This window comes from Lupinus angustifolius, chromosome LG17 (genome assembly GCF_001865875.1).
Source record: "Lupinus angustifolius cultivar Tanjil chromosome LG17, LupAngTanjil_v1.0, whole genome shotgun sequence".
Taxonomy (NCBI): domain Eukaryota; kingdom Viridiplantae; phylum Streptophyta; class Magnoliopsida; order Fabales; family Fabaceae; genus Lupinus; species Lupinus angustifolius.
In genome coordinates, this window is record NC_032025.1 from 19,124,248 (window position 1) to 19,138,772 (window position 14,525).

Genomic DNA, 14,525 nt, shown 5'->3' on the forward strand with positions numbered 1-14,525 from the left:
TATTTTTCATAGATTTATTTATTTTGTTGTTATACAAAAAGAAATAACAAACTAATTTATAGCAAACCCTCTTTGGGAATCCAAAATACATGAAATATTTAAATATAGACAATTGAATACACTTGATTTATTTTATTTTGTTTCTTACCTTTGTTATTAACATTGCAGATATAACAATATTAGTTTATATATTTTGATACTTTATAACAATAATTATGAAACTCATGATTTTTATGATCAAATATTTATTTATATCATATGAGTTCATATTACTATGACAATAATAGTTTCTACTCAATTATATATTATCATGCATTACTATATATTTGATCATTATGTTACATAATTTGTCAATTTATGGACGATTAATATATTATCATGTCTTACTATGCGACAAAAGTTATAAAGACATTGTGTCGTTACATTAGAAAACATATCCAATGATATTAATTCACAATTTTTATGTTTCTATATATTTCACTTTATTTTATCAAATTATTACACAATATTACTAATATATATTTAATAATATTCATGCTTATGTGCTTCTAAATATTCGTCAAAATCAATATCTCATGAGAATGCTCGAGTAATATGAGATTGTTTAACCATATGAATGCACATGTAAGATGAATGTTCTTAACCATGTGAATACACATGTAACATGTGTGTTTCTTAATCATTAGAATGTACATTTAACATGTATATTCTTAATCACACGAATGCACGAGTAACATGTGTGCTCTTAACCATATGAATGCAGAAGTAACATATTTTTTCTTAACCATATGAGTGAATGCAAGAATAACATGTGTGTTCTCAACTATTAGAATGCACGGGTAACATGTGTATTATTAACCATTAGAATGCACAGATAATATGTATTTTTAACCAAATGAATAACATATGTGTTATTAAACACTCAAATACACGGATAACAGGTTTGTTTTTAACCATGTGCCAAAAAATTATTGCCCCATGCAAATGCACGGGTAACTTACTAGTTGAGATAAAAAGAGAATGCAATATAGGGATGATAATGACTACCCACAGATAATTGAGACCCAATATTATGAGTCTGGGAAATGAGGTACCCAGACCTGCAGGTACATAAACTCGTTATTCTATCCTAAATCTATTTCTTTTTCTTTCATTTCTCTTTCTTCCTATATATTCTTTTTTCTCATTTTCTTCTCTATAATCAAATGTTAACTTAGAAAGAGAAAAAAATAATTATGTATTTGAAGATGATGTGTTCAATATATTAAAAAATAATGAACATAATTATAAATACAAATTTTTTATATTTCTTACTCTTTTTAGTGAATTTTCTTATTTGGAAAGTTGCATTATATCCTTTTACGAAATATCAATATAATCTTAAGATAATATTTTTAAATGGAATAGAATTTGCATAAGATCAATCAAAGTCTAAGGTAAGGTCAAAAGGAATAGATTATGTATACTAGTAAAATTTCATGTGCTACTCCTTATTGATTTCCAGGAATGGAATAGAAGAATATGATAGATAGTCGAAAGATATATACTAATTCAAAGGCTTATATTAATTTGTTAGGATTAAAACCCTACCAGAGAGGGAATTTGAGGATTTTTAATGAAAGAAAAATATGTACTCAATAAAGAAGAAAATCAACTGAAGTTTTTCTTGTTAGGTATCAGTAGACAAAACACACCTAGAAGGGGTTGAATAGGTGTTATGGTTATCAATTACCGCTTTTCACATTGAAGTCCTATTCTGGAAAAAAGTCTCAGTTAATCGATTAACACCCTGTCTTAATCGATTAACCCACAGAAAACAACAAGTTGCAGAATGACTTATTGCACAGCCACTCACTGATATTCAGAAACAAATAAAACATATATATTTGAATAGAATTAAACTCAATATAATAAATTTACAATATTCAAAATATCAGCTAAAAATAGACCAACAGGCAGATCCTGCTCACACGAAACTTGACCAGATTAATGAAGAGTTAGATCATGATGAAGTGGTGGTAGACACACAAATGCATCAAGAACCCGAGCTAGTAGAGCATTAGATACAAGTTGAACTGAGACACTCCAGAAGAGGCAGAATACCTTCTTCAAAGTATCCTGAAGAAGATTATATCACATTGATAGATAATGGTGAACCTGAAGACTTCTCAAAAGCTATGTAGACATCTGATAAAGAAGAGTGGATTAAAGTCATGGAAGATGAGATGGACTCATTACATGAAAACCACACTTATGATCTGGTGGAGTTGCTCAGAGGAAGAAAAGCCTTGAAAAACAAATGAGTTTATAGGCTTAAAGTTGAAGAACGAAGCTCAAGACCAAGGTACAAAGCTCGAATTGTTGTGAAAGGGTGCAATCAGGAGAAAGAAGTTGATTTTGATGAGATATCACCAGTGGTGAAGTATTCCTCTATAAGAGTAGCATTGGGTCTAGCAGCTAGCCTAGACTTAGAAGTTGAACAACTTGATGTCAAAATAACTTTCTTACATGGAGACATCAAAAAATAAATCTATATGGAGCAACCAGAAGATTATGAAGAACCATGCAAGGAACATTTAGTGTGTCATCTGAATAAGAGTTTATATGGACAAGTTCTGAGACAGTGGTACAAGAAGTTTGAATCCTTCATGACCAAATACAGTTTCAAGAAGACAACAGGTGATCATTGCATACTCATTAAAATTTATGAAGATGAAAACTTTATTATCCTCCTCTTATATGTTGAGGATATGTTAATTATTGGGCATGACAAGACCATGAGTGTTGGTTTGAAGAATGCTTTAAACAAGTCTTTTGCTATGAAATACTTGGGTCCTGCAAAGCAGATCCTTGGAATAAGGATAATCAGAGATCGTTCCAAGAAGTTATTATGGCTATCACAGGAGAAGTATATTGAGAAAGTTTTCAAGAGATTCAACATGGATAAGGCAAAACCTGTTAGTGTTCCACTTGCTAGACATTCCAAGTTAACAACAATACAATGTCCAACTAGTGATGAAGAAAAAAAAGAAATGAGCAGAATGCCTTATTCATCTATGGTAGGAAGCCTAATGTATGCTGTGATTTTTACAAGACCAGATATTGCCCACGCAGTTGGAGTTGTGAGTCGGTTCTTGTCCAATCCCGACAAAGAGCATTGGAATGCAGTAAAGTGGATATTGAGATATACGAGGGGAACTACCAAAAGATGTTTATGCTTTGGTAATGAAGATCTTATGTTAGTTGGATAAACAAATGCTGATATGGTTGGAGATGTAGATTCCAGAAAATCCACATCAGCTTATCTAACTACTTTTGCAGGGGGAGTTGTATCTTGGCAATCCAATTTACAAAGATGTGTTGTATTATCAACAACTGAATGAGAATATATTGAAGCATCTGAAGCTGACAAGGAGATAAAATATATGAAAAACATTTTGCATAGTTGGGTCATGTTCAAGATAAATATGTTTGCACTATGATAACCAAAGTGAAATTCACCTAGCTAAGAATCCTACATTTCATTCTTGGACAAAGCACATTGATTATTGTTATCATTGAATACGAAATGCTTTGGAGGATGGTGAGTTGCAGCTAGAGAAAATTCCTACAAATGATAACTGGTCCGACATGATGACCAAGACAGTTTCACTCAAGAAGCTAACAGGCTGTTGCAGAGGTGCAGGACTAGTGATACCCATCAATTAATTCAAGAAGGGGGAGCTTTGTTGGGAATCATTTCTAATTGATGTGGAAGCAAGACCAATAAATCTTGGTAGATGAACCACTGAATAATTCAATGATGGGTATTTCAAGGTCTTGGAATTATTTCTTGAGTCTTGAGAATTATGAAGTCTAACTTAGAAATTTTGAGTAACACTTTTCAAAGTGTCTTGGAAAGTATGACAACAATTAATCATTCACTATGTCTTTATGATGGAGCCCTCCTCCCCTTCACTATATATAGGGGACTTGTAAGGAAGAGACATAACAAGCAAGTGAGAAAAACAATATAGTGAGAAAGTGAGAGAGTTTATATCCACATAGTGTGAGATTTGTATTCCTAGTGCGATACTAGAGAGTTTGTATTTCCATCCTTTTTGGGTGAGATTGAGTGTTAGAGAGAGTCAAATATTGTAATCCTACTTTATGTAGTGGAGATATTTTCTGGATTAGGTCCCGTAATTGTTTTCTTCTCACATTTATGAGGTTTTTTCATGTTAAAATTCTTGGTGTTATTCTTCTACTTTTCTTTATTTTATTTATCCACTTGCCACTTCCGCAAGTGCCCATTTTGCATCACATAAAAAAGTGAAATTGGTTTTGAATTTTCGAACATCTCATGAGTGAGGAAGGATTCCCAACACCCTGCATATATAAGATAGAACCACTACTATCACAATGTATGTTTTTTCTGATGATATTGCCCTAGTTGGACAATCAAGATAAAAATTAAATTAGAAATTAAAAATATAGAGATAAACTTTAGAAATACAAGTTAAGCGACAGAAGGACATACCCTAAGGTAAAGATATGAGATCATAATATTATAAAATTATTAGCCATGAAAATTTTGGGTGAATCTTACAATACAATAGAATAAAAAATTGAGGTTGATGCAAATCAGTGTGATAGAAAGTTGAACCGACAGCTATTGTAAAATTAGGACTCACTTATGAAGAATTCCATTCCGTGTCACGGCTTCTTGTTATAATCAAGGAAACCATGTCTCTACCCTTTTTATCCTTATTAAAACAAAGTTTAATTATTTGTTTCTAATCAATTACTATACATTCAATATCAACAAATCTTGATGTGCTTACTCCACTAGCTACTTGATTTAATTTAGCCTCTATTACATAGAAAAACTAAAATTAAAAGAGGTTAAAATTTATATACGATAGTGTAAAGTTTTTTACAATGTCAGTAAATTATTCACCATCAATTTATATTACTTTTGTTTAAAAGTAAATGATAATTAAGATATAAATGATGAATGATTTACCGACAGTGCAAAAAACACTTATACACTCGGTATATATATATGTTAAATCCAAATTAAAATAGCTCGAGACTAAAAAACTTGTAGAATTTTATATATTAACTATGAAACTTCCATAAGACTAAGTGGGTTATCTTAAATATTTATTAAGTAAATGTAATTTTATTTACTTATATAGTGACTTAGATTATTGATCATAACACAATGAAGGGACTATAATCAACAAACACGCCTGCAGAAAATGACCCCATCACCTATTGAAACAAAAGCAATTTCAACACGAGAATCCTTTGAAATGGCTTTGTTGAATTGAAGTGTAGACAATCTCCATTCTCTTTTTGGTTCAGGAACTAACTTTTCAGGCAAGGCAACCATTCCTCCCCATAGTGTGTTATCATAGGCAATTATCCCTCCAATCTTAACCAATTTGATAAGCCTCTCATGGTAATTCCAATAGTTATTTTTGTCAGCATCAATGAATGCAAAGTCAAATGTCCCTTCATTTGTAGGCTGCATCAAAACAGAAAAGCAGCATTACAAATCATTCAAGGGAATTATGTTTGTGATTGCAGTTATCTTGCATTTACCACAATTATGAAAAAATGCTAGTGATGCAATTATGATATTATTGTGGAGACTCTAAAAAATACAATATTGTGACCATAATTAGAGAGTGCAATTTAAAAGACTGACATCATAATGACATATATATATATATATATATATGTATGTTAGCAAATAAGAGATAAGTTAACCCATAGTTCTACTTTCTCACATGAGTTTTAATATTGATTAATGATATATAAATTTGTGGTTATTGAGGTGATGTGTGTTGGTAAAAAATGTATCTATTGCTTTGTCTCAAAGTCTTTTAAAAGTGTAAGACACAGGAAAAAACAAAAACAGATAAGATGTTGATCTAGTAGTATAAAGCTCCACTAAATTATCAGATATTATACTAGATAAAATGTTAAAAGTTTGATTCATAGGAACTATACTTTGTTAGGAGTAATAGTCATATACCTAAGATGATTAATTCTTCACCATAGGATGATAATATATTTGATTATACCAAACATGACAAGAACAAACTGTGTAAATGTGACAAAAACAAATTATGTGATGATTGTTTTGATAAATTGTCCCATATCTTTATGGGATAAAGACAGAGTGGTGTATAGATTCTTACATCTTCTAATATTTTAGCAAGAACAGGCAGAGCTGGAGATTCTATGAAGTCAATCTTGTGTTCCACACCAGCCTTTTTAATGAATGGAAGTCCAATTTCATAAGATTTTATGTCTGGATCTATGGCAATGATCTACCAAAGGCACAAACAAAAGAGTTAGTCAAAAATAAAATGGACATATTAGAGTTGCAGATAAGCCAAAATCATATATACTCAAACCTTTCCATCATGAGGAATTGTGAGTGCAGTGAGGAGAAGAGAGTATCCAGTAAAAACTCCCACTTCAATTGTCTTCTTAGCATTCAGCAGTTTCAAGAGCATGGCTATTAACTGACCCGCATCAGGTGCTGCTCCCATGAACCCCCTGAGGAATGAAATGTGGTATTCACATAAACAAAGTTATCTAAGGTTAGCTTTGTAAATCAAGTCCAATCAAAAGTATTCACATACTTTTGTTTTGGTAATCTTTAGGGAATAAAATTATATGATAACTCATAAAAAAGATAATCTAATGCACGAAATTTCCACCTAATAGTCTATGAAAAGAGTAAATGTACACATGTTTAATCTTGTGAGGACAGGCCATAGGTAAATGCCACAAGTACAACAAACAAGAGACATGATCTTTAGGACATATTTTTAATAAATATCTTCATTTTCTATTTTATTTTATTAATGTATTTATTTTTATAAATCATATAATAATTTGATTACATTTCATAGTTTTAGTTATAATAGAGATATAATGATTAAAACTTTAAGATCATAAAATTGTATCAGAATTTGTAGTGACATAATTTCTCGAGTTCTATAAAAACTTTTGTCTAAGAAAAAATTCTTAATAAATTTAGGAGCCATATTTTATTTGAGCACAGCCTCAAATAAGTCAAGATTAATCCTGAATCCCACAAACATTAAATTTCTGACCTATTAATGGATAAGCTCCAACTTTACCATTTATCTTGATCTTTATTGAAAATAACGTTTAAAGGGAAAACATTTTGTTTTAGATACAATGTATATATATATATATATATAGGACACTTTATAGTGTTTATGTGCATGCCTTCTGAGTATTAAAACTATAGTACAAAGAATAATTACATAGGGTGGCTTGCAGTAGCGTCCCTTAGCTCTTTGAGAGTCTCTGGTTCTCTTGAGTATACACTAGTCTCCAATATATACTGCAACATAAATTGTTCTCTTGTTGGGTTAAGTGATCTAAATAAATTTAAGAATAGCCAATGAAAATGTACAACAAATTTGTCTATAAACCTTCAGTAATTCCTCACTCTGCAATATCACTGGGTTGGGCAAAATCGAGGGCTTTGATATTTTGTCCATTTCTCTGCAATGCACTCACTTAACCAAAGTCCTACAACCATTAAAAAAAGAAGGTAAAAATAAAGTAGAATTGATATGAAACTTTCATCATCAAATTTTCAACTCCTAAAGCTAGAAGAATAAAAATTGAGTGATATAATGAGGCTAGGCTACAAATATAAATTTCATGTAATACCCCTTAATTTCTAAACACGACACTCCTAATTGAAAATTATATTTTTGACAAAAACTTTCAATAGATATGAATCTCTAGTGCTTGAGCTCATTATTAATGGTTGTATTTTTTAGGAATATAAATCTATTGTCTCAAACCATGATCCAAATTTGTCTCGTACTAATAAAAAGATGATATGTGAATTAAATTTTTTAAATATTCATTATTTTATTTTATCTGTTTTTGCTTGATTATAATTAGTGTGAGATATGGTTTGTGATATTGAGATATTTTCATATACCAAAGAATGAGTGGAAAAGGGAGGCATACCTGAATTCCAAGGAAGGGTTCAAGACTTTTAGAGTATATTGTTCAGATTAGAACTAAAATAGTTTGCAAGTACAGCAGAAACTAAACTCTCAACCCTGCATTATTTATAGTATATAGTTGAGTTGTTAACCAATATGAGTATTATATGATTCATCAATTCTTTGTTTTCGTTCCAAATGTGGCGTTATTAATGCTGAGTTCTTGGTGCTTCTTTGAAGAAACGAATCTTTGTTCATGTCATATATGTGAGCATCACCAACTTTGAATGGTCTTTAAAAACTTCATATATTTTTTTTAGGACAAATGAATTTACTTTAATGGGCAATAGTTATTTAATTAAATTATGGTTGTAATTTCAGTTATGTTGTTTATGGTAATTGTGCTGGAAATTTGATGTCGGCCACAATTATGATAGTAAAATATCATTTATAAAACTCTTAAAATCACAATATCATGACCACAATTATACAATTATCATTACTTTTGTTGCAATTCAAAATACTACTAGATACGAATACATAAGTTACCAAATGCAAAACTCCACAAACAACAAATGATTTTTTTGTTAGACTTTAATAAATGTGGTTCTCTAAAACGTTTAGTAAAAATGATTAACGTAAAACCAAAGATTCTTTGTATTTGGTTATAAGTTTGGCAAGTCGCTATAGTTTTTCTCTCTTCTTTTTTTGTTTAAAATGATTTTGCTCGAAGCTAGAATTTTAGTTCTCCTGTTTTTCTTCTTAGAGTCTTTTTTTTTTATAAATCTAACAGAACAAACATTAATGTATCAACATTATTTTTATGAAAATATAAATGTTTATTTAAAAATAATCCTAATCACGCGAATGGAGTTGCAGACTATCTTGTTAAAAAGGGTGAGGAGGAAGTTTCTGAGTTTTGAGATAGACCCCCGACTGGGTGTGCTCAACTGCTTCTGGCAGATTACTCTGGTGTTGTGCATGAGCGCAGCTAATCTGCTGCTGTGTGGTGTTTTTTCTGTTTTTGATGTCTTTTAGTTTATCTGTAACAAAAAAAAACCCAGTTTAAATTAAATTAAGAGTAAATTATACTGACACCCCTAAGTTTTAACGAAATATAAATTACTTTTCACTTTTTTATACCAACACAAACCTCTCATAATTTTTATACTTTCATTACACTAATCACCCCTGCATAAGAGATAAGTGTAATATTTTAAACAAAAAATGTGATAAACGCAATTAAGTTAAAGAAGACATGATATATTATGGAGACAAGTCCAAATAATATATGAGTTAATATTTCTTTATTATTTTTGGTTCGTTACACTATATTATAAGAACGATTTAAACAATATTTCTTTAGAATTGTTGATGCATTTTGTAACCAAAAATAATAAATATACATTGATTTGTATATTATTAGACTTGTCTACACAATATATATGTTTTGTTTAATTTAATTGCATTTATCACATTTTTTTGTTTAAAAGATTATACTTATTTTTTATGCAGGGGTGGTCAGTGTAATGAAAGTATAAAAACTAAGGGAGGTTTGTGTAGGTGTAGAAAAGTGAGGGGTGGTTTGTGTAATTTCACTAAAACTCAGGGGGTGTCAGTGTAATTTACTCTTAAATTAACTGCTAGAGGTTTTCAACATTTTCCTCAGAGTAGCTTAACGTTTCTTAAAGCCAAATGTGTTTGATTAAATTAAGGACCGTTTATTCACTGCAGTTTCAGCTAAGCGATTCTTGCAGCTATCAAGAACTTTTCAATTAATGGAAATCGTTATTTTGTTTTATTTATTGATTGATGATTGCACTAAGTTTGTGTGGATTTATTTTTTATCTCAAAAATCACAAGTTTACTCAACCTATGTGCAATTCCAAAAGATGATACAAACTCAATTCAATTGTCACATTCAGTCTCTACAATCATATTTAGGTGGTGAATTTTGCAATGTTTCCACTTTCTACAACACCATGGCATCCAGCATCGCATTTCTTGTACATATACTTAGGAAGAAAATGGTGTTGTTGAGCATCGTAATCGCATCGTCGTTGAAGAGGGACTTACCCTCTTAGCACACTCATCCCTTCCCCAAATTTTCTAGGAACATGCATTCAAAACTGCTACATACCTCCACAATCGCACAATCACCCCTCTACTATACTTTCAACCTCCCTATCAAAAACTCTATCATAAATATCCAGATTATGGCTTTCTCAGAACCCATGGTTTCCTATGTTACCCATTTCTAAGACCTTACAACAAACATAAAATTGATTTTCGGTCTCTTCCATGTGTGTTTCTTGGCTACAGTGTTGTGCATAAGGTTACCTATGTTTTCACAAACCTACTTCTAGGTTATATATTTCCCGTCATGTTGTTTTTAATGAAGATTTTTTTCCATATGCCTTAACCTCAGCCCCTACGGTTCCTTCTTCCTCCTCCTTACCACAAGCCACCACACACAATATTCTTGAACATGTTGTTGCATTGCCTTTATCATATCCACCACCCTCCCCTTCTCATTCCTCCAACCAATTTTCCTCATATGTTCCTCCCTCACCTCCCACTACTCCCTCCTATCAACAACCCACTGTAAGCTCTCGTGCCAAATACACTCAACCTTCCACATCTCATTTTTGGCATGTTGATAACAACACACATTCTATAGTCACTAGGGCACGCACCAACTCACTCAAGCCTAAGGGTGGAAACAGGTCAGACTGCCTATTAAGGGCATATTACATGGCCTATAACAGGCTAGGTCAGGCCAGACTTTTTTCGTGAACAGGTCAGGCTCAGGCTTTTTGAAAAGCCTATTTATTTTAATAGGTGAGGCTTTAGGCAATCCAAAAGGCCTATTAAGCCCAACAAGCCGGCCTATTTAGTTATATTATGCAATATATTTATATTATACAATTTTAATACAGGTAATATTATAATATATATGTAATTTTAATATAAAAATGTATACAAAAATATAATTTAATTGTTAGGGTTAGAAAAGTCTAATTAAAAGTAAGAATATTAGCATATTTAAATGTATACATGATGACATATTTCAAGATTATATAGTATAACAGGCCTTTAAACAGACTAACAGGTCAGGCTAAGCTTTTAATATAGGCTAGGCCTAGGCTTTGAAGAAAAATTTAAACAGGCTAACAGGCCAGGCCCAGGCTCCTATATGCTATATAGGTTGGGCCTATTTAAGGCAAAGTCTGGCCTGGCCTGACCTGTTTCTACCCTTACTCAAGCCCAAGATCTTCTCTACCACCATCTCCTCTACTCCAACCATTGAGCCACACACTTACATCAAGCTATTCAACACCCATGTAAGCAGCAAGCCCTGCAAAATGAATATGATGTTATCATGAGAAATAAAACATGGTCCATTGTTTCTTGTCCTACTAATGTTAATTTTGTTGGGTGAAAGTGGATTTTCAAGATTAAACGTCGATCAGATGGTTTCATTGAACGTCACAAGGCTCGTTTGGTTGCACAAGGATTCAGTCAAGAGGCTGGAATTGATTACTTTGACACATTCAGTCCAGATATTAAACCAACTACCATTCAGTTGGTTCTATCCATAGCTCTTTCCAATGGTTGGTGCATTCGGCAACTTGATAGTTGGTTTAAACCGAAAAAGTGTACATGAAACAACCCCGTGGTTTTGAAGATCCATCACGTCCTTCACATGTGTGTCGTCTTCACAAGGCAATTTATGGCCTGAAACAAGCCCCACGTGTTTGGTTTAATAAGCTGAAATACTATCTTGTCACTCACAGATTCGAGGCTTGTCAATCTGACACTTCCTTGTTTGTTCACTTATCTTCAGTATCAATCATTTACATTCTTGTCTACGAGGATGACTTGATCTAACAAGTACACATGCAGGCAAAATTCAGTAGTTCATCACTCAATTACATGCAGTTTTTGCCCTTAAAGATCTTAGTGATCTGCATTATTTTTTGGGCTTGCAAATTCAAAGGACTCCAACAGGTTTAACTCTCTCACGGGAGAAATAAATACATGATATTCTTTGCCACATTAACATGACAAAAGCCTCATCAATTTCCACACTAGCTGATCCTAGTTCTCGGCTTACTAGTCATGGTGATCCTTTTCATGATGCAAAGCTTTTTAGGCAAATTGTGGGCTCTCTTCGATATGTTACCATTACTCGTCTGGATATTGCATATATTGTCAATTGTGTTTGTCAATTTATGCATTCACCAAAAATTTACATTGGCAAGCGACAAAAAGAATCCTCAGGTATTTAAAGGGAACTTCACACCTACCAGGGCTCAATCTCTTCTAGCTTATTCTGATGTTGGTTGGCTTTTAGACATTGAAAATAGCAGATCTCAGTATGGTTATGCTATTTTTCATGGTTCTAATCTTATCAGGTAGACTTATCACAAAGAGCGTGTTGTTGCTCGATCTAGTACTGAAGTTGAGTATCGTTCTCTTGCATATACTGCTGCTGAGCTTTTATGGATCAATCAACTGCTTACTGATCTTCGTGTCCCTTTTTGTTGTCCTCCATTACTGTGATAATGTGGGTGCTATTTTTATGACCAAGAATCTTGTTATCCGTATCAGGTCCAAACATATTGCTTCGGATTTCCATTTCATTCGCGGACTGGTTGAATCCAAACTGCTACAAAAATGTCATGTATTGTCTGTAGACCAAGTGGCTGACATCTTTACGAAACCTTTGTCCAAGGATCGAATATTTATGTTGCGTTCCAAGCTTCAAGTTCATCCTCACCTTGCGCTTGCCGGGGGCTAACAACCAGATAGATATTTGACCAGTTCAACGTTGGTTTCCCACATTTTTGCATGAACTTAAAGTAGTCCCAATATATTTTGGATTTCAGTTTATGTATGGTTACTGTTTTTCCTATATATATATTCTCTTGTAATTCTATTCTTCATTAATAAGAACTTCTTTCTTTATAGGGAGAAAGAAAAATATGTAAAATATAAGAGTATATGATAGATTATGAGATTTATTTATTTATTAGAAATTATTGAGAAGTTATGATGGAAAAAAGAGAGATTTACATAAAAATGATATGTAACATTTGATCTTCTGTCTCAAAAAGAGTGTCACTTCATATGTCATTTTAACTTAATTATTAAATTTTTAACTTAGATATTCTTTTTCAGTCAATCAAAAAAAATGACACATGAAGTGACAAATTTTTTGGAATATAAGACATGCTACCCATTATATAGTCAACTTCATTCATGTTAGATGATAAAAAATGGATAAAGAGCTAACAATAACTTAATGCGTTGGTAAAAAAAATATGATAAAAGAACTTACTAGTGTCCTTCGTCTTGTAATAAATCTATATGTAAGTTCTTTGAGTTTTGAAGTCATTATGCACACTTCTCTTATGATTTTAGAAAGTCTCTCATTTCTAATAATGAGATGTTAGAATAAGAAATGAACTAATTAATTGGTGCACATGACTTTGGGATCATAACCCTTATTTATAAGGAGAACAAGAATCATCTTCATTAATAGAGAGACAAATGATTGTTTTTACTCATATTTTTAATAACAAAAATGTGATTTCATGATAAACAAATGGATAAAAGTGTTATTACATGTGACATTTTATGTGTTATTGTGTAGTATTTGCCTCTCCATTAATGGAGAGGATCCTTAATCTTATAAGGAAGGTATGCTCTTTGATGAAGATTGATGCACCTTTTTGAATTCACATTCTTTCATGTAAAACCAATAAAGCGTTGATCTACTAGTATAAGGCCTCATAAGATCATCAAGTAGATCAAAAAAGTTAATGACTCAATTCATGTTAGCGACATTATTGGGATGAGTAGTCAGTCGCGCACCTCAAGATATATTAGTTTCTTAACCATACAAGGGACAATTGGTTATACAAAAAAACACCCTTTCAAGAAGAGTGATCTTATTTGAATTAAACTACATGAAAGTGATGCTCCATAATTTTCTTATGAAAAAAAGATGTATGCAGTGACAAGTCTAATTTTTTTATATCGTTATTGTATCATCCAACATCATTTTCAATTATCGTTGACTCTTAAATAAAATTAATACAAACAAATGGTGGATGATGCAGTGATTATATATAAATCTTTATATTGTTAGTGCATAGATATTACAATTTTTCTCATTTCTAGTTTTCCCCATTACAAAAATAGAAATAAAACTTTTGTGTCTATAGAAGAATTTTCATGACAATTATACATGTAACCATAAATCTTATTTGAAATAGATCGGTCACATGTAATTAAACATTGTAAGTATAACTCAAAATTTGTAACAACTAGCGATCAGTCACATGTAATTTTGCAAATATATTAGACTTTTTTACTTTATTTGGTTGAATAATAGAAAATGAGAGAAGAGGGAAAAGGGAGAAAGATAGAGCTAAGAAATAGAATAGATTTTTATATTATTTGGTATGAGAGTAAATTTAGATATAAATTTATGAAAGACAAAAATATCTATACACTAAA

At 31.7% G+C, this 14,525-nt stretch overlaps 1 protein-coding gene across 4 annotated transcripts; it reads right to left on the reverse strand.

Moving 5' to 3' along the window:
• Nucleotides 5,101-8,160, reverse strand: LOC109331005 (probable caffeoyl-CoA O-methyltransferase At4g26220). 4 transcript variants are annotated; one of them, XM_019565285.1, is made up of 6 exons: nt 8,020-8,160; nt 7,467-7,539; nt 7,296-7,375; nt 6,411-6,555; nt 6,192-6,323; nt 5,101-5,512 (listed from the first exon to the last, which is right to left on the reverse strand). In XM_019565285.1, exons 2-6 carry the CDS (start codon nt 7,533-7,535, stop codon nt 5,222-5,224), a joined length of 717 nt encoding a protein of 238 aa, XP_019420830.1. In that variant the 5' UTR covers nt 7,536-7,539; nt 8,020-8,160; the 3' UTR covers nt 5,101-5,221. The 4 variants fall into 4 exon arrangements, with proteins under 4 accessions (XP_019420830.1, XP_019420829.1, XP_019420826.1 ...); XM_019565284.1 differs by having other exon boundaries at nt 7,467-7,542; XM_019565281.1 differs by having other exon boundaries at nt 7,467-7,553.